The sequence below is a fragment of the Heliangelus exortis genome, chromosome W, assembly GCF_036169615.1.
Source record: "Heliangelus exortis chromosome W, bHelExo1.hap1, whole genome shotgun sequence".
In the NCBI taxonomy this organism is placed as follows: Eukaryota; Metazoa; Chordata; class Aves; order Apodiformes; family Trochilidae; genus Heliangelus; species Heliangelus exortis.
In genome coordinates, this window is record NC_092453.1 from 12,173,452 (window position 1) to 12,200,403 (window position 26,952).

General features: G+C 44.6%; 2 protein-coding genes across 2 annotated transcripts in view; both read right to left on the reverse strand.

Annotated features, from left to right (window-relative positions):
* The window catches only part of LOC139789246 (netrin receptor DCC-like), a 35,140-nt gene extending 28,849 nt beyond the window's left edge, over positions 1 to 6,291 (reverse strand). Inside the window, exon 1 of the mRNA XM_071729746.1 lies at positions 6,276 to 6,291. Within this exon, the coding sequence (XP_071585847.1) occupies positions 6,276 to 6,291 (16 nt within the window). The remainder of the gene's footprint in view (positions 1 to 6,275) is intronic.
* A 1,651-nt stretch (positions 6,292 to 7,942) lies between these two features.
* The window catches only part of LOC139789247 (netrin receptor DCC-like), a 97,084-nt gene continuing 78,074 nt past the window's right edge, over positions 7,943 to 26,952 (reverse strand). Inside the window, exons 10-15 of the mRNA XM_071729748.1 lie at positions 25,489 to 25,584; positions 21,848 to 22,086; positions 18,713 to 18,851; positions 13,499 to 13,606; positions 10,839 to 11,033; positions 7,943 to 8,046 (exon numbers count right to left, since the gene is read on the reverse strand). Of these exons, the coding sequence (XP_071585849.1) occupies positions 7,943 to 8,046; positions 10,839 to 11,033; positions 13,499 to 13,606; positions 18,713 to 18,851; positions 21,848 to 22,086; positions 25,489 to 25,584 (881 nt within the window). The remainder of the gene's footprint in view (positions 8,047 to 10,838; positions 11,034 to 13,498; positions 13,607 to 18,712; positions 18,852 to 21,847; positions 22,087 to 25,488; positions 25,585 to 26,952) is intronic.

A 26,952-nucleotide genomic window follows, 5' to 3' on the forward strand; every position in this document is an offset into this window, starting at 1 on the left:
ATGTTGAGGCAACATTTGGAAATTAAAATATTTTAAATTAAAAATTTAAATAAATTTCCCATTTGGAAATTAAATAAATTTAATTCCAAATTAAAACAGGTGGAAATAAAATAGTAAAAATTGAGGTCGTCTTTTATTTTCTCCTATTTATCAGCTTTGGGCCATGATGGTTTTGGCCACATTTCTGCTCTGCTCCCTCACATGGAAGAAAAGGAGAATCACAAAGGTTGGGAAAGTCCTGCCCAGCTCCTCCACATCTCTAAAATTGTGGGATTGTGCAGAAATAGTTTGGGCTAAAAGCTGCTTTTCTGGTAAAAACCAAGCCCTGCTCTTGGCATGGCTAATACTGCACTGAAGCAAAGCCCCAGGTGTGGCCATCGCATTTTTTTAAAAATTTAAATCAAAGCAACCTTCCCAAGTGGCCTGGGTTGAGCTGGGGACAAGGGGACATCTTCCCCTGAGATATCCTCCCAGCTCATCAACACCCCCTCCAGAAGAATCTTTTTTTTTTAGGTACCAAACAGTTCCTGAGGAAGTTTTTGGGTTGGTGAAATGATAATGGAAAAAGTCTGAGAATTTTCTGCATGGCAGGGAATTACCAGGAATTATTCCAGATCATTTCTACACCAAACCATCACTGTCTATATTGGATCTTGGGGCAAATTAGCAAAAAAAACCCCACATTTTCTCCTTTTCCTCCAGTTGTTGCTGCTGTGCCCTCCATCTCCCATTTCTGGAGCTTGCCAAAAAATCTTCCTGTGCATAACTTTGCCTCCCAGCTTGGAAAAAAAAAATATTTGGTGATGAATGGCCCTAAATAACTGGATGCTGATTCTCATCAGCTCAGACTTCAAGGTAATCATCTTCTCAATCAGCCTAATTGCACAGCTACAACAATTTGATCCTGAGAAAGCAAGGTTGCAAAATGTTTGGCTGGAAAAGCAGCTGAAAATAGAGAGAAATTGTAAGGATTATTGTAATTCTGACACTCTGAAGGCTGCACCTCAGCCTGCAAATATGGTGTGACCCCAGAGTTCTATAATGCTCAGAAAAAATGGGGGTCCCAGTGGGAGAATGGGCAGGGTTAATTCTTTTTTTATATAAAGTCCACACTGAAACACCTTAGTGAGAGCCTAAAACATCAGGAAAAAAAAATTCAGTGTATTGAAGACTTCAAATACTAACTCTGCATCCCTGGCTCTTAAGTTTGGTGCTTTTTAGATGATTTAAGAACACTTTTCAAGGCTTTATACACAAGGTTTTGATTGCAGACTTATGTCATCTGCTGCCCAGCTCCCTTCTGGCCCCAATATGGTGATGCCATTTCTTTGGGATGGCTCCAAGCAGGGTTTGGGCTACAGCATCCAATCCTTGGGGGTTCTTGGCCTAAAAATGTTTCTACTACACTAAAGTTTTGTAAACCAGCCCAAGGCAGCAGAATTTTCCAGTTTTACTCACTGAGAGTAACTCAAAAATCCCAACTTCTGATAAGAGACAGGAACGCAAAGAACTCCTCACCAAGAGGTCTTCAACCTCTTTGTCAGGGCAAGCCAAGATGGAATTTGGGGGAATTCAGCTCTGTCCTGCTGTTAAAACACACAAATATTATTTCATATGTGGATAAGGATGGAAATCCAAGCACTTTGGTGATGGGGATTAAATCTCTGATGCACTGGAAGGTTTCATGCATTAGAGAATAGGTAGGATCTAAATCTCTCAGGATTCCCTGAGTGCTCTGCTCCATCCCACACACCTCCAGCAATCATTTCCATCCCTACCTTTCACTTGGCAACAGTTTAGGCTGAATTTCCCTTCAAGAAAATTTATTTCCAAGACCATTGCTACCTCCAGGCTCTCACTTCCCTTAGCTCCGAGGCCTCAGGTTTTGGCTACTTTTAGAATAATCTCATAAAATAAAAAAACCCCAAACTAAACAACATGTTTCCACTTCATCTTCAGTGTCTTTCCTACACTTGGCTGTTGGCACTGTGCTCACCATCATTTTTATCTGTTCCCAAACTCCTGTCCCACCAACCTTAGGTGCAAACCCTCAGTGTTCTCCAAAAAGTGAACATTACTCAGCAGCCACCAGATCTTATTTGGGATTTTTTTTTGGGTTCAGACAGCAGAGTTCAACTTCTCCCAGAGCTTTTTTTCCTTCATATTATTCCATTTCTAGGAATAAACCATGGCAACACCTTGCCTAATCAGGTTGTTTCTTTGAGGACTGCCTATTTCATGGAGGTTAAACAGCCTTGAAACTTGATTTTCCTCTTTTTCAAAATGAATTGCATTACCATAAATTTCAGAGGCACCAAAATCTGCATCTCTAGGAACCTGCCTATCAATTCTCCCTTCTCCATTTAACTTCTCTTTTCCCCCCAGGTCTGTCTTTCAAAGCTTTCAGTGACTCAAGTGTCTGAAAAAAACCAAATCCTTTTCCCACCACTGCATCCCAGGTGCCATTAGAGGAAAAAAAAAACCATTTCAATTTGCTCTAAAATAAAAATTAAAGCCCTCATCCAACCTGGCTTTGGACATCTCCAGGGAAAGGGCATCCACAGCTTCTCTGGGATCTGTTCCAGAGTCTCCTGTTGAAGAACTTCTTCCTATATCCAGGCTGAACCTCTTCTCCTGCAGTTTCCAACCATTTCCCTTTGTCCTATGGCTGGAAAAATCCCTCTCCAGCCTTCCTGGAGGTTCCTTTCAGGAATTGGTTTGTTGGGGATGCAGCTCTTCAAAAAAAGACCTCAACTGCTCAGCCTTGCAATGCTCAGAGGCTGCACTCAGAGCCATCCAAAGCTGTAATGTAAAAAAAAAAGAAAAAACCCACAAAAGGCCAACTCAGTGCTTTCTGGAGGCACAGGATGAGATGATGTGACTGGTTTGGAGGGAATATTGGGCTGGAGAGGTACCAGCAGCCTTTTTCCTGCAGGAAAAGCAGCAGAGGAACAGCTGGGCAAGCAGCATCCCAATGGCAATGATCCAACATGGAAAAAGTGCAGAAATCCAAATTCCAAGCTGGGATTGGACTGGGCTTTGCTCTTCCTCTGGAAGCTGAAGCAAGTGGGGGGCTATTTATTCCTGAGGTGTAAAATTGCCAATTTGGGGTCAAGCACCTGGTGTTCATTCCCTGTTTAGGAGAACCAAAATCCACCTGGAAAAGCACCTGTGTGCCTCTGGCTTGGATGCAGAGCAATTCAGACCACTGTTTTCCTTGGGATCTGGAAAGAAAAGCTGGGGATTTTTGTCTCTGCTGATCTTCTCCATATTTTTGGGGGGGGGGGAAACCCAGGCATCAGGAGAGGAGACATCTCAGTGTGGCAGTAAAGGTTAAATCTGAACTGTAAAGATCCAGTTTATGGTTTAAAATGCCTGATGCCATATTACAAAAAACCAAAAAAACCAATAATAACAAAAAAAATGACACTTTTTCCATAGGTAAGAGTTTTCCATAGTGATATATGGATGGGTTTTATGACCCATTTCATGGGAGGAAGGTTTTGAGAAACCAATTGAGCAACCAAACTGTGTTGCAAATCCCTGAAATACAGAGAAATATTCCTTCCAAATTGCTCATCTTTCCTTTTAGCAAAATTTACAGAGGATGGTAAAAAACATTTGCAATCCAAAGGCAAAAATCAGCTTTTTTTTTGGCTTTTCCAAAGATGATGGCACCACAGAGCTGGTGACAAATCCTATATTGACAAACCACAAACTAAAGGATTTAATTGTTTTATCAAATAAAAGCCATGGAAAGATAAACCCCAGCAAATTCATCTCTTCTTTGCCTGGGTTTGATGAAAATCAGAATTTTCAAGACTCCAGGAAGCCTCCACCACAGCTCATCTGGCCACCTCCCCAAGGTTTGTGACAAAACTTCTCTCTTCAGCATCCAAACTTGTAATTTTATTCTTCCTTTTCCATTCCCATTTTCAGTGCTTTTCCATCCTCTCAGCTCCACCAGCTGCAAACCCAAAAGCTGGGAAGAAGCTGACGTTTTTATGGCACCCACTTGAGATTTAAGGACTTGGGAAATGGGTGATTTGCTGCTCCAGACATCACTGCTCCTCTTTTTACCCTTCCAATTCCAGCACCCTGGGAGGGTTGTTTGCATTCCATCAATTCTCTGGACCAGAATTCCTCATTCGCTGGACCCAAACTGGGCAGGAATGAAGTCATGGGGGTGAGGTACCTCCTACCTCCATCCTCTTCTCAGGGGTAGTCACTTCTTCCAGCAGTTGGTCCCAAGGAGTTGATTTGATGGGGAGAACATTTCCTCTGACCAAGAAACCCTAAAGGTCAAGACCTTCAAAGATCTCCCCAAATTTTCCTCTCCACCTCCCTTTTTTGCCACCTTTTTCCATCCCTTTTGAACTGACCAGGGATCTCCAAGCTTTCCCACCTCTAAAACCTCAGGGTTTCTGGTCAAATCCAAGCCACACCTTCCAAATTGCTCTGACAGAAGGGAATTTTCCTTCCTGAATTTGGGAACCAGGAGCCAGCATCAGAGACTGATGCCCTCCCAGAGTTAATCCATGTCAAGTCAACCAGAATTCCATTTGTGGCCAAATCCCAGAGTGATTTACAAACTTCCCACTGTAGGAATTCCTTCAGGATGATTAAAGAATTAACTCAGGTGGTTTCTAAGGTAAATCAGCTTTTAGAAAGTTGGATTTGGTTTGTTTTAGTGCTTCTGCTTGGAGTAGATTAATGTCTTTTTGTCTTTAACTGAGGTGTCCAAAGATCAGGGCAGTGCAGAGTGAAGCCCTGAGATTTCATGGGATCCATCACCGAGGACACAAAAAAATGGGAATTCAAGTGAGGTACCAACAAGCCTAAGGAAGATGCAGAAAAGAACCAGAATGCAGAGTATTCCAGCTGCCCAGGAAAAGCCAATATTTCTCTCCTAATAACACAAATCATTTTTCCAGAGTGAGGAAAAGCATAGCAAGGAGCTCAGGGAAGAACTAAAGGACAAAGCTTCCATCCAGCCTTTTTTTCCCCCTTTTTCTTTTTGCAAGCTGAACTTTTTCAGCCTTACCTAACAAGCTGAAGCCTCTCCTAGGTTTGAAAAATGTTTTAAATGCAAATCTGAGAAAAAGATCCTGACAATTTACTTTCAGGCTTCTTTTTAACCCACCACTTTTACCCTTTAAAAATTCTTTTTAGACATTGGAAGCTGACATTTGCAATTTGTGTGTTCTGTGGGAAAAAAAAAAAAAAAAAAAATCATCCTGAGCACAAGCAGCTTTTAATTTTATAATTTCTGCAGTTCTACTTCTTTCAAGAAATCACATGCTGGAATATCACAGAGGATGAATTTCTAAACCTGGCTGGGGGTTTCTCTCCCTTGTAGCACAAAGCAAAATCCTGGTGAAGAAATAGGCTCCTGGTAATTTCCAGGGATGCTCCAGGCTGAAGGGAAACCCATGAAAGGTCCTGGAGTTGACTTTGATCTTCTAAACATCACTTTCTTGTCCTCCCTGGGATCATTGCAGGGTAACTCAATTCACTGCAGTGTTAAGAGAAATCAAAGGGTTGAGGTTTACACCTCCCTTTGCCTTTTAAATCAGAGGGAAGTGAGAGTTCAATTCCAAATAAACCTCCCAAGACCCAGCCTGGGTTTTCTTACTGTCTGTGGTAAGACACAGAAATGTACAATGCCCTCACTGCAAATCAAATAAATACTGAGGAATAAATAGGTTTAAAGTAAATAGGTTTAAAGTAAATAAAATAATAATAAAAAAATCCTACCAACAGCCTTCCTAAGAATGCAAAAGGAGATGGGAGCTGTGATTGATCAGACTTCAGATTTGGGAAACATTAATGATAATGCCTTGAAAAGTTGACTAAACTTGGCTAAACAGCTGCTGTTGCCAAAAAAAAGATGATTTATCATTTATCACACTCAGACTTTTGAACTTTTATTCCCTACCCCACGGAAGGGTGGGAAAGGAGCCTGGCAATGATGCTGAGCTTAATTATACTTCAGGTGAATTCTTCAGGAGTGCAGCAGAGAGCCTCCAAATTTATTTCCTCCAAAGCAGCTTGGTATTTTAATTGCTCCTTCAGAAAAGAGACAAAACAATTCCCACTCCTGAAAACTCCCATCCTCCCTAGCAAAGCAGCAGCTGAGCAGAACTTTAGGGAGAGGATTCCTAAATGTTCCAGCCCCTTCCTCATCAGGTCTGAGGTCCCCTCCCAGCATGGACCCCCCCACCCCACGCAAACCCAGGGTCCCAAAAGCAAAGGTGACATGAAAAGCACCATACCTTGGTCATTTGCCATCTTGTCAGGGTGTTCCACTGCAAGAAAGAGACACTGGGATTAGAGGCTGGCCAGAAAGGGGACAGTGCCCATCAACTGTGGCCTCGGGGTGGGGAGGGGGGGGGGGGGGGGCAGGAGGACATCGACCATTCCCTTTTTTTCAGGGACATCCTGGAGAAGTGAGAAGCAGGGAATGGCAGGATAGGAGTTGGAAGAGACCCAGGAGGATCCCAAAGTCAGAAGGGACTCAGAAGGATCCCAAAGTCAGGAGGGATCCAGAAGGATCCCAAAGTCAGGAGGGAGCCAGAAGGATCCCAAGCCAGAAGGATCCCAAAGTCAGGAGGGAGCCAGAAGGATCCCAAGTCAGAAGGGACCGAGAAGGATCCCAAAGTCAGAAGGGAGCTAGAAAGATCCCAAGCCAGAAGGGAGCCAGAAGGGACCCAAGTCAGAAGGGACCCAGAAGGATCCCAAAGTCAGAAGGGACCCAGAAGGATCCCAAGTCAGAAGGATCCCAAAGTCAGAAGGGAGCCAGAAGGACCCCAAAGTCAGAAGGGAGCCAGAAGGATCCCAAGACAGAAGGGAGCCAGAAGGATCCCAAAGTCAGAAGGGACCCAGAAGGATCCCAAGACAGAAGGGACCCAGAAAGACCCCAAGCTGGAGTCCCCAGAAGACCCATCCCACCTCTCCACCTGAAACCAAACCACAGGGCTAAGAGCATCATTCCAATCCATGGATGGATTTGGACTTAGGATAGTCCAAACTATCCTAAGTTGAACTCCAGGCCTTGCATCCAATATTTTCACCACATTCTACCTAATCTGAAACCTTTGCAGCAACATTTTTTCATTCTGATTTTTTTTTTTTTTAATTAAGAAGGGGAAAAGAGAGAGAGACACACGCACACATTACTGCTTTGAATAATTGCAGCCAAATCACCTCCAAGCTGAACACTCAGCCTGACATATATTATCATTATTGCAGCTTTTTACAAAGGGGATTAAAACTATTTACATGTTTTTGCATAATAACCCCAAAAAGATTGCACCAGACAAGACTTCCAAAGTCAAGAGATATATTAAAAGCTTGCCAGCTTCTTGACTCTTTCTGAGATGGCTGAGGGAATTAAACTTCCCTCATCTTCCTAAGTAGCTGGGGGAGAGCATTAAGCAGCCCTCTGCTTGAGAAATTTTCCAAAAAACTCAAGGCCAGGAAAGTGGGGAGGGGAAAAAACAGAATGAGTTGGTACCTGAAGCTGGAAGTCAAACAAGCTGCAGGTGCAGAGCCTGCTAAAATCTGCTAAAATCCCCCCAAAACCTCCTGGAGATGATGGGATCACACTCAGGATGAGTGGAGGTGCTGAATCAATTCCAATTTACAGCCATATCTATGACCCCCAAAACTTAAATTCATTTTTTTTCCCTCCTCAGACTTCTGAAAAAAGGGGTGGATGGAGCTCATTGCCTTGAACTTTCTAGGAATCTAGGAGCCTGAGCTTCCCACTGGGTTATCCCCCTTTTCCCTTAGGAAAAAAACCATCAATAAAATCACAAAACTCTCAGCTGGTACCTCCTGATGCTGCCCTGCTCCCATTTTGCTCCTTTTTTTCCAGGCAATGGAGAAGGCAAAGCCCATGAGGATGGATTGCTGGGCTCTGGGGGGTACCTGGGAGGGTTTAATGGTTGGTGCTGGTTCTGAACTGGGCTGTAGTGGTGAACCATCTCAGGAAGGCAGCATTAGAGGGCACTGCAGTGCTAGAAATGCTGCCCCACACCAGCCCTGCAAGGAAAAAGGGGGGGATGGAGAGGGGGAGCAGCAGCATCTGAGATTGCAGAGCTCTGACAAATGGCCCAGTGGGCAATTGAAAGGGGGTGTCCTGCAGAAATCCCCAGGGGTGGGGGTTTCCTGGCACAGGAAATATTAATTCTAATATTAGAATATTAGATATTAAAATATCAAGTGTCTGAGGAGGCCCTGAAGCTCAGCCCAGACCTTCTCCTCCCTCCCTCTCTCCATTTCAAAACAAATCTGAGGCAGTGGTTTATTCTTGCTCCATCTCTGTCTATAGGTGCATCAACAGGCAACATTTTTACCAATTTCTATCAGTTTTTATCTCTCAAGGTAATATTCTGTGCAATTCCATAAGCAGAATATTATTCTTCTTATTAAATACATTAATAATACTCTGCTAAAAAAACCCTCACTAACAAATTATTTGAAAGCCTCAGGAATTCCTCCTGGTTGTTCCTTCACTTTTAGTTATCCCATTTTGCTGGGTAGTAGCAAATAAACTTCAGATTATTTCACTCCTTCTGCACTGTCAGGAATTTCTGAAAATTGAGCTGCCATAAAAATAACATAATGGCCAGAGGTGGGATTTCACTTCAGGGGGAATCTGTGACAACACACTGCAAAATCCAGGTATTATTTGGCCAATCTCTGCTGCTTTTCCACCTCCATGTAGCCTTCAGATTTACTGAAGTCATCCAGACTCAGGAAAGGGTAAGAAAAATTCTAATAAACAACCTCAAAAGTATATAACAAAAACAATTTTAAAAAATTTTGGGATGTTCAATCCCATTTTCTCCTCCCAGGAAACCAGACAGGGGGTGACTTAGTGGATCTTTGATGTTTGTTAAGTTCCTCAAGGTTGAAATGTCCTTCAGATCAGGGCAGAGATTTGCCATCAGAGCTCACATGGCTACATGTCCCCATCTAGGAGTAACCATCAAGGATGGGAACAACATTTGTGCCTAATTCAGAAGGCAAAAAATCTTTTTCCACCCCAAGTGTAGGGAGAGATTTGTCACCAAACCCATCTGAATGGGATGGAAGGTGACATATTTGGGGTGGATATCATTAAGTATTCATTCTAATGTCTAATAATTCAGTATTAGGCTATTACAAGATGTAACAAATGTAGAAATTCATCTTTTTGCTATCTGTTGATCCTCTCTGATCTAGAATTCATTTCCCAAAGGAGCTTTATGCTACTTTGTATAAACACTACAAAATAGGTGATATTAACTCTCTTAATCTTTTGGTTTAATTCCATACTAGATCTCTGTATCTTTTCAGATCTCATTAGCCTGCAGGGTTTTTTGGGTTTTTTTTTGTTTTTTTTTTGATGCCTTGCCTCCTTTTAAACTCAGCCTCATAGGCTTCATCTCCTTGGCACAAAACTGGGAGCATGAAATTAAGTTGGTACCAGCTACTTGGTAGAGATGAAGCACCCTCAGTGTGCCATCTCCCCCCATTTCATGGCAGAGGAGAATAAATAACCAGGATCTGCCCAATAATTCAGGTGCAAGATGACTTGGCCAACTCAGTCCTGCAAAGCTGGGCAGGTGGTCCTAAGTTCCCAACAATTTTTCCTTTTTTCCTGGAAACTCTTGGCTGAGGCTTTAAGTCCCAGGCTGAAGGGTTGGGGGGAACATGACTGGAATAAGGGCAGTGAAATGCCTGAAAATGGGGGGTTCCCTCCTTCCTGCAAAAAAAATATTAGCAATTCACTTGAAAGACAAACTCTCACCCAACAAATGATGATGGAACCCTTTCCCTGCAGTCATTTTCCTTCAGTTTTGTACAGATTTAAATAAAATGACTTAGAACTGATTTTAAAAAACTCTGAACGTTAATTCCAAGCCCAGGTTTGAGGCTGAATTTCCTTAATTTCCCTCCATCCATGACTCCTCAGCCTCAGCCCCTGCCCACTTTGAATTACCTCCTGCCAAGAGGTGATTTTTCTCTCCAAATCCCCAGCTTTTCTCTGGAGAAGGAGCAGAGGGAACGTGCTCCTGCATCCGCCACGCTTCTCCCCGGGAAGAGGTTGGGTGTCTGTGTCATTTGAGGTTTTTCATTAATTACACCTCTTTATTAAAAAGTAATTTCCTCCCTTTGTGGAAGCCAGTGAGTGACAGTTCAAATAGAAGGAGCAGAGCTCCCTGCTTCCCACTCAGGGGAAGATTGCTTACATCTTCATAACTAATAATTTCTGGGTAGAGCAGGATGGGGCTTCACCCTGACAGGTAGAAGGGAAGAGAGAAGAGGGAGAAATCCCTCCCTGCTCCTTTGAAATCGAAACAGCAGCCAAAAAACCCCTCCAAATATGGGGGTTGTTAAGGGGGAGGGATTAATTAGGCTGCTGTTAATAGCAGAGAGTGAAAAAAATCTGGAATAATTCCCCCCCCCTCCCAAAGTCAAGCTGGCTGAGATTTTTTTCCATCAGGATTTTGCCTGCCTACCCGTGAGTTCCAGGTTCTTCCAGATCCAAAAGGAAAAGGGTCCTTGCTCCAGTCAGGTCCAATTAGCTTCATTATTGATGGCAGAAAGTGTTACAAGTGCTTTCCCCCAGCTGACTGAAGTTAAAACCCTAGTTAAAACCCTAGTTAAAACCCTCATTATGTGCTTTACTTTTATCACCTCCTCCAGGATAAACTCCTTTTATCTCCCAATAATCATTCCAAGCAGCAAAAGCTCCTCTGGCTGGCAAGGAATTCCTTGCAAAGCTCCCACTGAGGAATCAGGAAATGAGTGGGATTATTAAGATCCCAAAGCCAGGAATCCCAAACCTTTGAGTGTCCGGAAGAAAATGGGATCAGAGAGAGGTCCCACTCCCTTGGCATTCCGAGCTTGGATTCGGAAGTAGTAGACAGTATCCAGGTTGAGATCCATGATCTGGTGGGTGAGTCTGTCCCCACTGATGGATTCCATGATCCAGTCATCAATGGGAGCATTCTTCTCCAAAGTGTAGAAGAGGATGTAAGCTGAATTAAACACAAATCCCTCCATTAGTGCTGCAAGGGAATTTTAACCCCTTCCCTCAAAAAAAAACCCAAACACCTAAAAGTCCCCTGTTTTTTGGAAAAGGGGAGGTGGCACATCTCCCCGTGATGGCAAAACACATTTTTAGAAGAAAATCACAACTCTAACTCACTGCATTCACCATGTGGCACTCTAAGAAATAAAGATCCCACAAATATAAAAGCAGGCAGCACCCATGAAAAGGCTGGGACAAGTGTTTCCCTCCAATCCAGCCTGATAGGTGCCATAAATCCCAGAAATCTTCAGTGTTGCAGGGCAGAAATAAAAATAAAAGGCATTAGTGCTTGTGGGAAGCCACACAGTATTTCTTGGCAGCTATGGAGGAAATTAATTTGGGGGAAAAGAATGAAGAATTCAAAATGTTCATTCTTAGCATTAACTTAAAGAGTGCTGCTCTAATTACTTACCACTGAGTAAAGCCTACAACTGAGAACTTAGAGAACAGAAGCGTCAGGAAATCATAACAGTTTGTAGGAATTCCTTTGTAAATGACATTTTGGGAAGAAAAAAGCCTGTGAGAAAGGCTGAGAAGTCTGTGCCAGCCCAGCCTCAGCTGGGGACCTGCAACAACAGCCTCAGCTTGGATCCAAAGTTACTACAAACTTGGGGAAAGCCTTATTATTGCTGATGCCATTGGGCTTTTCTGAAAGAAAAGAGCTTTTTTATTATTGCTGATAAAGCCATTGGGCTTTTCTGAAAGAAAAAGGCTTTTTCAAGGCTCATCCCACATGAACAGTTTGCACCAGGCATGGAGAAGCAGGGGGAGGATGGAAGGGATATGGGTTTGTGGTTGTTGGGGTTTTTTTGCCTGTTTTATGTTATGGGGTTTGTAGTTTGGGGTTAGTAAAGCATTTCCTCTGACAATGACATTTGAATAAATATGTAGAAATATATGAAAAAATAAATACGTTTCTTAAAGCAACACAAACCCACTGACTCAAACATTTTTAAGGATGAAGATGTGGTTTTTGGGGACGCTACTCCTTTCCACAAGGAGCTGTTTCCTCTGCTCAAGACAAAACATTTGACCACGTACACAGTAAAAAAAAAAAACAACACAAAAAACCATCCCTGGGAGAGTCATTGCTCAGCCAAGTGCTGCAAGAAAGAACTTGGTGGATGGATGTCAGGGGACCCATTCTGCTCTCGGGTTTGAATGCTGCTGTCAAGGAAAAAAACTCCCTAAAAGTTGCTACCACGGAGTCATTTCAAGCCTTGGAAGTCAGAAAAAGCTTTAATTACATTTTGCCTTTAAGCCACTGGGGAATGAGGAGCATTAGGCCTTGTTTTGGGGTGTTGTCCAGCAGAATGATGGTTTCTCCTCTCTAATGGCTGTGTTAGGGGAGTGGAAACAGAGCTATTTCAATCCTTTTGGACAAGGCCATGGGTTGTAAAACACTGATGGTAACAGGGAGGGAAATTATACCCAGCTAACCAAGTCCAACCAAGGAACTGTTACCACAGGGCATGGAAATATATCCTGATTTTGGTGAGCACAGAAACTGGGAACATATCTCCCCAGCACCAGCCAAGCCCTGCTGAGCTACGACTGCTGAAATGTGACACTCTGGGACATCCTTCCAAAGCTTTCCTCTTAAATTTCTCTTTCTCAGCAACAGGTTGCTGGGATTTCCAGCAATAAAGGTGCCCCCTGCACAGCTTTTCCCTCAGGAAAATATTCTGCAGAAGTGATGGAGCCCAACAGCTTCCAGCAACGTGAGCCTAACGTGCAGAGTTTTGAAGATGAGCAAGATTTCTCTGCATAATTCTGTGCCTCTGAGATGTCTATCAGCAGCCTCAAATGCTCCTTTCAATGCCAAATCTCTCAGAGAACTCTGCTAGATTTCTCCAACTAAATTAACATTGAAGGCTTGTAATGGATTTCTTAATTAGGCAGTAGGGGGATATGCAGGATTTTGGAACAGAAAATCTGTCATTGGGAAGCATCCATTAAGCTCACTTCTTGTCAGTCAGTATTAAGGATGTTTTTGTTTTTTTTTTCCCCTGATCAACACTGCCTTAAATTGTTATTGCAAAGTTAAATACCCACCAAGAAATTCTCCCATGATGTGCTGCACTGAGCAACCTATCATTATGTACATTATGCAGTGCATTATTGCAAAACAAAGCACTTCTTATTAATTTGTAATTAGCACTGAGCAGCATGAACCATAAAACCTGCACTTGGAGTGCTGCATTTTTTTTAAACTTGTGTTATTTAAAATAAAAGATTTACATCCCCTGAGTTCTAGACCTTGCAGTATCCCTAATGTAGCCCAGACCAAGTTCAGTGAGAGAAAATAAAATCAGGTGAGATCAAATAGCAGCCAAAAAAAAAAACCACAACAAACAAGTAAATTATCAGAGCATAAATAAAGAGAAAATGCAGGAAAATGTAAATGCTTACCAGTGATTTTTCCATTGGCTTCCAGAGGTGGCTGCCAGCTGACAATGACAGCCTGGGGCTTCCCTTCCCGGGTAATGACTGTCAGATCCTTGGGAGCAGAGGTTGGAGCTGAAAATCATGGAAAGAATTGTAACCAGAAGTTATTTACCTTCATGTGAATTCTTTACACAGGTGTGGGACTACTTGCTAGGCATTTCCCACTCCCTTCCATCCTTCCCAGGGATCATTTCCCACTCCCTTCCATCCTTCCCAGGGATCATTTCCCACTCCCTTGCATCCTCCAAGATCCAAGATGCCTTTCAAACATTTTTCAAACATCAAAATATATGAATATATGAATTATCCAGAAGTGTCTAGAAGCAGAATTTTGGACTGCCTTGCTATTTCAGAGAGCTGGAAGAGAGAAACCTTTCCAAAAACCAATCACACCTGATTTAAAACGTCTTTTTCTTTTGCTTTTCCCTTTTCTTTTCCTTTCCCTTTCCCTTTTCTTTTTCTTTTCCTTTCCCTTTCCCCTTTTCTTTTTCTTTTCCTTTTCCTCTTCCTTTTCCTCTTCCTTTCCCTTTTTCTTTTCTTTTCCCTCCCTTTTTCTTTTCATTTCTTTCCTGTTTTCCTTCCCTTTTTCTTTTCATTTCCCTTTTCCCTTTTCTTTTTCTTTTCCTTTCCCTCTTCCTTTTTCTTTTCCTTTCCCTTTTTCTTTTCTTTTCCCTCCCTTTTTCTTTTCATTTCTTTCCTGTTTTCCTTCCCTTTTCTTTTTCTTTTCCTTTCCCTTTTCCCTTTTCTTTCCCTTTTTCTTTTTATTTTCCTTTTCCTTTTCCTCTTCATTTTCCTCTTCCTCTTCCTTTTTTTTTTTTAATCTCTTTACTTGTGCTAAGCCTGTCCTGTAATATTCTCCACTCTGACACAAACAATCATCTTTCTACAACAGCATCTTCACTTGAGACACTTCTTTGTTCTCTTAGCTCATATTCCCATGAAGTAACCCTTCCCCCTCTGAGACTTTCTGCCTTTTTTGAGGTTAAACTAGTGAAGAGAAAGTCCCCCCCTGTATCCCAGGCTTTTCCATGGTTGGAAAACACCTTCAAGATCAAGTCCAACACCACCACAACCATTAAATCACCTCCTGTAGCACCACATCCACCTGGTTTTTAACAGCCCTAGGGATGCTGACTCCACCACCTCCTTGGACAGCCTCTTCCAATGTTTCATTTTATAATTTCCAGGGAATATTTCAGCCCTGAATGAGGCACTGCTGAATGTCCAAACTCACCTTGAGCTTGGGTGGTTTCCTAACAGTGCAAGGAAAGGACCAGGCTCCACTTGGACCATTTCAGAGGTGGCCAAAGAAAATCCTGAGGTCACTGCCACCCTCCACAACACGCTGAGCATCTCACTGCCCTGGATCCTGGCCCGTGCCCATCGCAGGCCACACGGGCGACGAAGGTGCCAACGAGGTCGCCGAGCACCATCAGCCCCATACAGCCCAGCAAGAAGGCGGCGGCGCAGGGGGCCCGGCAGGCAGGACCTGGGCCGCTGGCTCTCCCGAACCGCCGGGAACCCCGGTGGCTTCGTTCCGGCTCAGACGGCGGGGACCGGCGGGCTGCTGCTGGGGCCCTACCCGGAGCAGGGTAGGGGCTGCTGTTCTGCCAGCTGCCCGAGGCGGGCGGCGGCGGCGGTCCCGGTCCCGGGCTGGCTGAGGCCCGGGGCTTGCGCTGCTCCTGCTGCCTCCTGAGGCTGAGGTCCTGGCCGCCCTCTGCTTCGCCTCGCTGGCCCTGGTGCTCCGGGACCTGCGGGACCTGCTGCTCTGGGCCGAGAGTCTGGCCAGCCTGCTGCTCTTCACCCTGGGCTTCATCGTCGTGTCCTTCCCCTGCGGCTGGGGCTAAATCCTCCTCAACGTGGCTGCCGGCTGCCTCTACGGCTTCTTAGAATCCTAGAATTGGCTGGGTTGGAAGGGACCTCAGAGCTCATCAAGTCCAAGCCTTGATCCACTCCCCCCGTGGTTCCCAGCCCATGGCACTGAGTGCCACATCCAGGCTCTTTGGAAATATCTCCAGGGCTGGAGAATCCACCCCTTCCCTGGGCAGCCCATTCCAAGGTCTGATCACCCTCTGGGAAAAGAAATTCTTTCTCATGGCCAACCTAAACCTCCCCTGGCACAACTTGAGACCTCTTGTGCCCTCTTGTCTTGCTGAGAGTTGCCTGGGAAAAGAGCCCAACCCCCCCCTGGCTCCAACCTCCTTTCAGGGAGTTGGAGAGAGTGATGAGGTCTCCCCTGAGCCTCCTCTTCTCCAGCCTCAACACCCCCAGCTCCCTCAGCCCTTCCTCACAGGAATTCTGCTGGATCCCTTCCCAGCCTCCTTGCTCTTCTCTGGACCTGCTCCAGCACCTCAAGCTCCTTCCTCAGCTGAGCTGAGCTGAGCTGAGCTGAGCTGAGCTGAGGGGCCCAGAACTGGACACAGGACTCAAGCTGTGGCCTCCCCAGGGCTGAGCACAGGGGCAGAATCCCTTCCCTGGACCTGCTGGCCACGCTGTTCCTGAGCCAGCCCAGGATGCCATTGGCCTTCTTGGCCACCTGGGCACACTGCTGCCTCCTCTTCAGCTTCCTGGCAATCCAGACTCCCAGCTCCCTTTCTGCCACTCTCTGCCCAGCCTGGAGCTCCCCAGGGGGTTCTTGTGGCCAAAGGGCAGGACCCGGCCCTTGGAATCTTGAACCTCATCCCCTTGGGATCAGCCCAACTCTCCAGTCTCTCCAGGTCCCTCTGCAGAGCCCTCCTGCCTTCCAGCTGATCCACACTCCCCCCAGCTTAGTGTCAGCTGTGAATTTGCTGCTGATGGACTCAATCCCCTCATCTAAATCCTCACTAAAGATATTAAACAGCACTGGGCCCAACACTGATCCCTGGGAGACACCACTAGTGACCGGCCGCCATTTTGATGCAGCCCCGTTCAGCACCACTCTCTGGGCCCGGCCCTCCAGCCAGTTCCTAACCCAGCACAGAGTGCTCCTGCCTGATCCATGGGCTGGCAGCTTTTCCAGGAGAATCCTATGGGAGATGGTGTCAAAGGCCTTGCTGAAGTCCAGGTAGATCCACAGCCTTCCCCCCAGCTAAGTGTCTTGCTGGCCATGGGGCTGATGGTGCTCGGCGTCCTCCTTGGCACCTTCGTCGCCCGTGTGGCCTGCAATGGGCACGGGCCATGATCCAGGGCAGTGAGATGCTCAGCGCCATCGTCCGTGTCGTGGGGGGTGGCAGTGGGCTCAGGGTGGTGTCCCTGGGTGGGCACCATTTGTCAGGAAGAGCCCAATGGGCAATACTTGGATGATATTCATCTGCCTGTTGTCCGTTGCGCTCTTCCTGACAAAACCCAAAGCTTTCCGTGTTTCCCTCAATGGTTGTTAACACCCTTCCTATCAACCAGACTGCTGTGGGGATAAAACTTGGCTCCCAGAGCTGCTTTTGAGTGCTGAGCATAACAATTTGCTCTTGGCTCCATCACCATCTCCAGAGAGTTCTGTATCACTGCTGCTCTGTAGGTTCTTTAGTATCCTGATGGGGATTTCAACACCCAGAAAGGGTCCAAAAGAGGCCATAAAGATCAGCAGGATGCCCTTAATTAACAGAGCTGCTCCATCAAGCTCCAGTAATTGCATTGCAATCACATGGGAAAAGCTAAGGACACATCTATCCCTCCTCTTATTTTCCCTGTGTTAATTAACTGGCTGGTGCTGTGGTCTTCATGTCAAAAAAGCCCCAACAGATCAATATTTACCAGATGACTTCATTTGGTGTCTGCTGATAGAAACCAATTTATCAGGGCACCTAAGGGTGTTTTCAAGGCCAGCTCAGGAAAATACAACCTGTATTCCATATTCTACACCAGCTGCAGAAGGAAACCTACTTGAAGCAAACCCACAGAGGTTCTCGTTTATGGCCCAGGACCTCCAGCAAGGTATATAGCATGTCATAAAAAACCTGGGAAATCTGGGAAATCTAGCAGAGGTGCAGTGGAGTTATTTAAAAGCAAATCTACTCAGGAGTTCCAGTGGCTCAAGAGCTGCTTCTGAAAGAAATGCAAACTTCCTGGCAGCCCCCAGCCTTGTTCAAAGGCAGCCTAGGGAGCAGGATATGTGCTGCCATTCATTAATGCCTACTTGAGAACCAGCAGCAAAGCCCAGGCATGCTCTTCCCCTTCTGTGCTTCACTGAAGGCAGACAAAAGAGCAAGAAATAATTACAGCCTGGAGAGGAGGTTCTTACCTGCAGAGATCACTGCCTCTCCATCCCTTTTCAGCTCATTTTATGCCACTGAGCTAAGGTTACACACACCACGTCTCTGGTGTCTCTCATCACGACTGCATTTAGGCCCCAAAATGAAAAATTAAAACCTTGTAAAGTGGATTATTTGTTTCTCATCAGCAGATTGTTAACATGAGCAGGGGCTGCTGGCTGGAAATGAAATCCAGATGCATAAAACCCCTGAGCAGAGATGATTCACCAAACTGTCAGCAGGGATTTTACACAAGCCCACGTGTTGCAGAGGGTGGATAATTGTGGCTTTCCAATAAATAAATAAACCACAAGCTGGAATGACTGCTCACTTGAGTGTTTGATGGCTTTTCCTCTTTCTAATTTTGCTCACAGGCTTTCAGTCCTTCTACCTCTATCAGGCTGGGTTGGACTCATGCACTGGTGACCAGCAGAGTGCTCAAAAATGGCTCCAAAGAGGATTTTTGAACAGACCTTGAGCCAAGAACAGTGTGCATTAGACAGAACTCCTTTTTTTTACTCAGCCCATTTACCCTGAGTCCTTTTTATTTAGTGGATAAGCCCCAAAGTCATAAATTTGAGACAAAACCACACTGAGCCAGGTGAAGTTTTCAAGTCATGACTTTTCAAGTCAAATCATGACCTGCCAATAAGAACTATTCTCACCTGCTCTTGAGTTTCTTTTAAAAAGAACTCTTTTTTTTTAAAGAAAACTCTTTTAAACGATCAGCCATAGATACTCAGAATATTTTTGGGCAAATCACACACATCTACAACCACCTCCTAACACCTTCCAAGGACTCCAGAGCCCAGCAGGATGAGTCCTCTGCTACTCAGGAAGAAATTAAGTTAATTTTCCAGGTTGAATCTTGGTTCATCCAGTCAGGATGAGCCTAAAGAAGGCTTTGGACAAGAAGTACCCCCCCAGCAAGTCTCTCCAGCCCCCATACCTGCTTCGTAGGTGGTGGCATGAGCAGTCATGCTCCAGGTGCTGGATCTCCTCCCCTTGGTGACCATGACAGAGAACTCATACATGGTGTTGGGCTTCAGCCCCATCACTGTGTGACTCAGGGCAATTGTGTCTGCTGACTGCAAAGAGACAGAGAACATCTTTCAAAAAATTCTTTTTTTGCTCCCAGCCAAGCCAAACAGGGGCTTCTTCCTTCAAGCAAAATCTCCCTGTTGCCACCCTGTTCCTCAAGAGGAGTATTTTTAGCATCATTAATGTGGTACTCAACTTGCTGCCTGTAATTTAGGTAGTTAAATAAATGATGGTGCTGCTTTTTCTTTCTCTTTTCCCAGACAAAGCAATCAGCCAGGCATTTTTTTCCAAATGGAAATTGGAAGCTAACCTTATGCCCTTCATCAGGAAGAAAACCAGGAATATTTTTAGAACTTAAACAACTCATTTCCAGCCTCTTTGGTGGATTCCTTCTCTTAATAATAATAAAAAACCCCAAACTTTTTAATATATCCTGACTTGCAGAAAGCATTTCCCCCCCCTGTAATGGCCTTAAGGCTCCCAGTTCCTGGGGTTAACACACTTTTAATGATAGAAAGCAAAATATTACTTAGAACTCCTGCAAAAAGCTGCTTTTTTGTATTCATAAGACACACTTTTGCTTAGTAAATACACTATTTTTATATATTAGAGCAGCAACATATTATTGATCTACCTGTGCAATGTTAGGAACAACCAAACATACTGCTGCTGCTGGGAATATTCCACTGCTCATTTATTTATTTATTCTGTTTGTTTGTTTTTTTTTACCTCAGCCTGGAATTCAGGGATAATTTGAAGCAAGCTGCACTTGTAGCAAAGCAGACAAACAACAAGAAAATGCCAAATTTGAGACCATTGAATAAAATCAGTGCCAGAGCCTGGTGTACAACTTTCCAACCTCAACAACTCCCAGGCCATGAAGTGAAAGGGATTTTCCCATATTTATTTTCTTGGAGACTTCAAGTTTCCTGAGCAAGGTCAAGGTGTCTATGGCTTTGCAACCTTGATGTTTGCATTTGGGAAGTCTCCTCCCTGGCTTGCATCAGTGATGCCATTCTCCTGGCATTCAAAATTAAACCAAATGCGACACCAAGTGGCCAGGAAAAAAGCAGGAATATTCAAATGGCAGGGAAAAAAAATTAATTTGCAGACATTCATGAATTTGCAGACATTCAAAATTAAACCAAATGCAACCCCAAGTGGCCAGAATAAAGCAGGAATATTCAAATGGCAGGAAAAAAAATGAATTTGCAGATATTAATGAAGGGACCTGATTTGGAAGCTCAGATTTTCCTTCTTGGCAATTAAAAGCTTTGAAAATGATGTGTACTAAGGGCTGAGAATCTGCCTCTGTAAAAAGCTTTACTGAAGCACTTGAAACAACCTCAGCCCCTCACGAAAGATGCCAGAAATCTGCCTTACACAAATTATTCCTTGACAAAAAGCTAGATTGAAATATGGGGACTAATCATTTTCTCCCCCAGAGAGAGATTTTGGAAGAAATGAAATGATTTCTAGCTTAAAATCCTCCTCAGCAGGACTGAGGGGGAACTAAATCTGATAACTACCACTATGGAAGGGCTCAGCTCTTACACATGAGCAGGAAAAATGCCAACAGGAAAAAACCAATAAGATTTAGACAAAATAGTCTTTAGTGGAAGATTGAGACATGGGGTTTTTTGGTTTTTTTGGGGGGTTTTTTTGTTTTGTTGTTGTTTTTTTTTTTGTGAAAAGAAAAAGTTATTTGTCTCCAGCTGAGTGTTTTCCTTTGCCTGCTTCCCTCAATCCAAAATATTAGCATTTCAATAGTGGCAAACACCCTTGAAGTTGGGATCATATTGAGATGAAGGGGGTGGAACTGGCTCAAGTCCCTTCAGCAATGCCACCCCATGCCTGGCTGGGACAGTTTGTACAAAGTTGGCAGGGCAAAGCTCCATTTCCCAACTTCCAGCTTCAATGGGAAAGGCAAAACCCTTCATTAGATCAGATGGGAGATTCATTTTTGGGGACCAGTGGGAGGCTTTGATGGGAAAGCTTCAAAACCATTAGAAATTCAATCCCTATGCACAAGACAAGTGGTACAGGAATTTCTGAGCCTGATCCAAACCCCTAAGGAAAGCAGGAGTGTTCCTCATGGATCTTAAAAAATAATATGAGTTTTATATTGTCTACTCCCCAAAAAAAATTTGGTGTGAGGGTGCTGAGCCCCTATCCCAGGTTTCCCAGAGAAGCTGTGGCTGCCCCATACCTGGAAATGTTGAAGGTTGGATGGGGCTTGGAGCAACCTGGGCTGGTGGGAGGTGTCCCTGCCCATGGAAAAGGGTTGGGATTGGATTAACTTTAAGGTTTCTTCCAACCCAAACCAGTCTGTGACTCAATGACTTCATCACCAGAGCTCCAAACTGTGCCTTGCTGTGCATCCCTTTTGCTGGGCATGGAAATCCACCTCTAGGTAGGAATCAGAGCAAAGTATGGGATGGAGGGGATGATTTTCATCTATAGAGGACAAATATTTTATGTGCAGTTGGGAGCTTAACCTCAGGTTTGAGCCCTCCCCACCCCCACGGTGTTCATGGGGATGCACACCAGGGGTTGATAAATAGGGTGAGGGGTTTACTCACTCCCTTCCCCACCTCCTGGAACTCTTTTCACTCTTTGCTATTTGGGAATATGTAACCTGGGACTGCCAGACAGCATGAAAAAGAAAATCCCAGCCTGGTTTGGCTTGGAAGGAACCTTGACGACCATCCAGTTCCACCCCCCTGCCATGGGCAGGGATTCTTCCAGCTTGCTCCAAGTTTGCCACTGGTATTTCCTCCCACATGATTGCCCTACCAGATTAATAATTATTGATTATTAGTCATTAATATCTGATTGATAAAGATGAAAAGGTTCAGTGCCTGGCATCCAACCCATCGCTCCCATCCCTCTAAGCACATGGATTTCTAGGAAGCAGCAGCTTCCTTTGGCTTGAGATGGGAATTCCTGCTGAGGGAAGGTATGAAAAGCAACTCAAAGCTTTGGCAAAGGAAACAAAACGAGTTGAAAGAGCTGATAAATGGGTAAAGTGGTCAAATTTCACCTTATACTTGGCACTCGTGGAGTAGCTCGTCCTCCAGCGGACCGTGTAGAACCGAACCTCTGGTGTCTTCTGGTTTTTGGGGACAGAGTTGTCTGCCCAGCTGACCCTCACAGCATCGTGTGTCAGTGCAACAGCCTGGACACCTACTGGTGGGAGCATGGGGGTGGAGATATCTGGGACTGAGGTAGGGAAATCGTCAAGCAAAGGATAAAAATCAACTTCTAATGGGTCAATGGGATCTGGGTCCATCCAGCACCAAAGGAGCATTCCAAAAGAAATGAAGAAAGAGAACCAAAAAAACAAAAAAACCAAAAAAAAGAACCAAAGCAAAAGACAAACAGCCACCAAAGGGGGACACAAGCACAATGGGTTAAATGCATGGCATTAATGAGGAGGAGGAACAGGAGGAGAACAGAAAGAAAGGCATTAAGGCACAAAATGAGAAGCCATCCACCACATCTCAGTTTCATCACCACAACAAAACTCCCCAGCCCTGAGTGCTTTTCACCTGCCTTGCTTAAACATTTCCAGGCTGGGGTTGCTTCCTGAGAGATGAAATCAGTGCGTGGTCCTTTTCTTAAAAATTATTTACCTGTTCTTGAATAATTCCACCACTGGAATGGTTCTCATTTCATCATCAAATGACTGAATCACCTCAATGACTCTAGAAATCACCCATTATTGGACACACCTCCCAAGCAGAGAGTGTGTCAGCTTCCAACCTCTTTAGCATGACATATTTATAGACATTTCCTCTCCCAGCAGCCTTTTTGAGGCTTTTTTGGTGGCTTGAGACTCTTGAAAGCAACATCTGCATCCGTAAGAACATCTGCTGGGTAACCCAGGATGCAGCAACTTCCCTGCTGAAGGGAAGATCTTGGTTTAACTCTCTCATTTATCTCATGAAAAATGTGCACATCCATGATCAAGTGGGCTTCTTCCTCTCCCCCATCTCTGGGATTGGGTGGGTTTTGGGGACTCAGGCCCTGAGCACCACATCCTGTGCAATAAACTCTGCCTGGGTTAATTATTGAGTTGCTGCAGGGTGATGGCACTTCCACAGCCACCAGTTTCTCCCCAGTTTAATTATTTCTGGCCTTGGTGAGGTCCCCAGTCAGCTTCTGGCCTCTCTTAAACCTGTATTTACTGCCTCAGTCTTTACTTAGTCCTTAGTTCTCTGAATAAAGTTCCAAAAGGCAGAGGGGAAAAGCAGAGTGAGAGCACCAGATTTTTTTTCTGTTGTTGTTTGTGGTTGTTGGGTTTGTTTTTACCCCCCTAAAATAAAGTGCTAATTAATTAATCAGAGCATAAATGACTCAACTGCTTCCTCACTGACAGCAGCTGCAGTTTGCCTGCTCCCTGGGCCACTCTTTGATCACTCCTGGTTTATGGGTTTTAATTCATCATTCAGCACCTGGGGAGGTCACAGCCTTCAGGAGGGAAACCAGAGGAGAGAAGGATGTTTAAAATGATATTAGGTTCTACCAGCTTCTTTTGTAGCTTCTTCCATCCAAAAAAACCCCATAAAAGTTCCAATAGGAGAGCAGAAGGAAATGAAAGAACCCATTTGTGGTTGTAGTGATCTAAAACTCCAACATCATTATTTGAATTTCTTCTTTTCCCAGTCCTGCTGCCCTGAGCTTCTGCAAGTGGAAAAGCAACAGCTTCTTCTCCTGAAATTCAAGTTTTCCAAAGGTGAGCAATGCCTGGTTGCACTGGGATTTTTTTTTCCACAAATTCATGATGGGAGCTGATGTGCCTGGAGCTGAGCTGGTATTTTACCAACCTCTGAACTTCCTTTCCCAGACTGAAAACTGATGGTGGACACAGAGGAGGTTATGGAAAGAGGTTGGGTTTAGTTTGCCTCATCCAACCAAGAGAATTCCATTCCTGAAACACATCCCTACTGACCTGAGGAAGAGGGAAATGTCTCTAATCCATTGGAGGCTGCAAAGAAGACCCCAAATCTGGTCTCCACCTCCCACCCAAGTTTCATTTACATTTTATATCCATCTGGACATCTGGAATTTGGAAATCTCTTGACATCAAACAGCTCCTTGCTCTCTTTGTGAGCATTTTGTGGGATGGAACTTGAGTTTTCAACCAGATCTCCCCAAGCAGACACCCAAGGGCATCTCTCTGGATGCTAAATGGACACACACAGAATTTTAGGGCTTTTTGAAGTGCTGCTGGGTTAGGAAATCCAGGTCCTGTGCTTTTCTGTTTTGCTAAAACCCTTTTTGGAGATGTTTTCCCAGAATGAGGCTGCTGGAGGGGTCCCATGGGTGGGAAGTGGGGGGAAGCTCCAGGTACAGACATTTCCCAGCAGTTACAGAGAGCACTCAGGTCAAGTTTTGCAGATGATGAGCAGGTCAATTCCCCAGCACAGAACCCAAGCCTAAATTATCTTTTTCACACCTGGACAGCATTTGATTTATGAGAGAATCAAATATATTTGTACTCAGACAGGAACCCAAATCCCACAGGCCAGCTGTGTAATTTTTAACTAAAATCAACAGGGTGAAAAAAAGCAAAAAAACAACAAAAAACCAACTTAAAAACAAAATTGTCTTTGGATCCTGAGGCAAACTCAGGAAAAGGATGTTACAAGACACACATTCAGCAAAAATGACCTTTGCAGGCTCCAGACAAGAAGAAAGATAAATAATTTTGAGTCAGAAGTTCCCTGACACTCCCTACGTCTAATGTAGCTCGTTAGTTGCCCTTCAGTGTGTAATTAATTTTATTTTAGATTTTTTTTCCTTCAGACTTTCCAAGATTTTTATGGGAATACTTCACAAAACCATGTTTTGTCCCTTGGAGAGCCCCAGAAGGGCCATTTGGTTGCTTTCTTCCTTGCTGTCCACCCAAGCCAGTGTCAGTCATTGGGTTTGCTCTCAGTGACACAGCTCCCCTTCCAGGCAGCTCTGAACACCATGAGTGAAATCCAAGGAAAAAAACCATTTCCCAAATGCCGGTGGCACTCCAAGGAAAAAACACATGTATTTGAGTTTTGGTTTTTTTAAAAAAATTCTCTTCTTTTAACCCCTACCCACCAACAAGGGCGGAAAAAGCCCGAGGCAGCCTGGAAGATGTAAGAATAAATCAGATTTTGGAGCTCTGATCACATCCCAAGAATGCACCTGTGAAAAAACAGCTGCTCAAATCCCTTATCCTGCCCCGAAAAACCTCACCAGTCCATTCCTTTACTTTTTTCAACCCCTCTCTCTATGCTGTCAATGTGCACGAATGCAGCGGGGAGATTTTTAATCAGCTCCCTTGCATTTAAACTGCTTCAGAACCCAAGAAATCATTTCATCGGGGTTTAAATCAGCCAAATTCTTCACCACCATCCTCCCCTGGGCTTGGAATTATTTGGGAGTCATGCTTCACCCATGTTAACTCACCCAGAAGAGCAAGCACTCACGAGCATCCCATCCCATCCCATTTCTACAGCCAAGTTCTGGAGAGGGTAAAAAGCTCAACTCCAGCATCAAGTGGCAAATAAAGCTGATTTATTCTAGCAGGGAGCCAGAGAATTTTTTCTTCCATTGCTTTGACCAAAATGCTTGGATGTGCCCCTGGGGGAGGCAAAAGTTTGTTGAGGAGGAGCAGCTCAGGAGCTGGAGGTTGCAACTCACCTGTCATGGACCTGGTGGTGGCACTTTCATAGAGAGGGACTCCTTCCCCTGCGTTGTTGAAGGCTTTTAAGGAGATGACATAATGGGAACTTGGCTCTGCAGGAGAGAAGAAATGAGGCGAAACAAAGCAGAGATTGTTAGAGACTGTCTGGGGTGGAAAAGGGACGAGCGTTTTCCTGAAAAACAAGGAAAAAAGAAAAAGTTGGGAAAACACCCACGCGACAGAAGCAATGAGCACAACTGCTGCCCATCCTTCTTCTTCCCAAAGGCATCATTTCTCCTGGAATCCCAGACTGGGTTGGGTTGAAAGGACCTTAAAATTAACCTAAATCCAAGCCCTTTCCATGGGCAGAGGCACCTCCCACATCCCAGGTTGCTCCAAGCCCCATCCAAGCTGTTCACAAACATTTCCAGGGATGGGGCAGCCACAGCTTCTCTGGGAAACTTGGGTCTCAATTTTATGGTGGTTTCTTCATCAGTAGTGAGCTCAAGTTCTTTAATCCCCTTCTTTAACTTCAAACATACAACTGGAACCTACAGCTGGAACCACCTTTGTGCCTCTGCTGGCCCCATCTCTGGGAGCAATGGAAGATCCGACATGGGGATGATTCCTGTGCCATAAAAAGTCAAGGAATGCTGCCAGGGCCTTCCCAACCAGCTCTGGATGGAGTTGGATCCATGGGGCTGAGCTCTGGTGGGCAGGGAGACATCCCAACCCCCTCACCAGGAGCTGCTGCTGTCCTGGGGAGGATGGAGGCTGAGCTGCTTGAGGGTCACCAGTGATGTGGTGCTGTGGGATCCTGAAATTACCATAAAAAAACTCCCTCCTTAATTCCTTAATGTCAGAATTACATCTGGAACAGCCACTTGACCATTTTTTGGACCATGCTCTCCTGGTTCCTGGCTTACCACAGGTCTACTCTAAATATATTTCTCAATGGAAACCAAAATGAGCAGCTCAGTCCCACCTTGCTTTTTGCTCCTGTTTCCCCAGGAAAAGAAGACAATCCATTTTCCTCATTTTTTTCCGTGCAAATTGCTTCACACCCCCCCCCCCCCCCCCCCATCCCATATTTACTTTGATTTTTTTTTAGCTGTTAATTCTATTTGTCCAGCAGAAAACTGCAGCTGAACACACAAGCCCTGCCAAAGATGCAAGCTGCCTCTTTCAACATTCCTTCCTGAAAAAAAGAACATTTTTCTATGTGAGGAGGCATTTATTACCCTGAGGTTGCTGCAGAATTACACATTTCATCTGCATTCCCAGCAAATCAGCTCAGCACAATTAATCCCATGCCAGGTAATTTGAAATGAGTAAATAAACTTGGAGTGCTTCTTGCAGATTGTTCCTAATATCCCCCCTCCAACCCCCCTCCCAATATTTTATAACTTAATTTTACACCCAGAAAAAACAGTGGCATTATTTGTTTACCTTCAGGTGACTTCTGGGCAGAGCTAAATTTT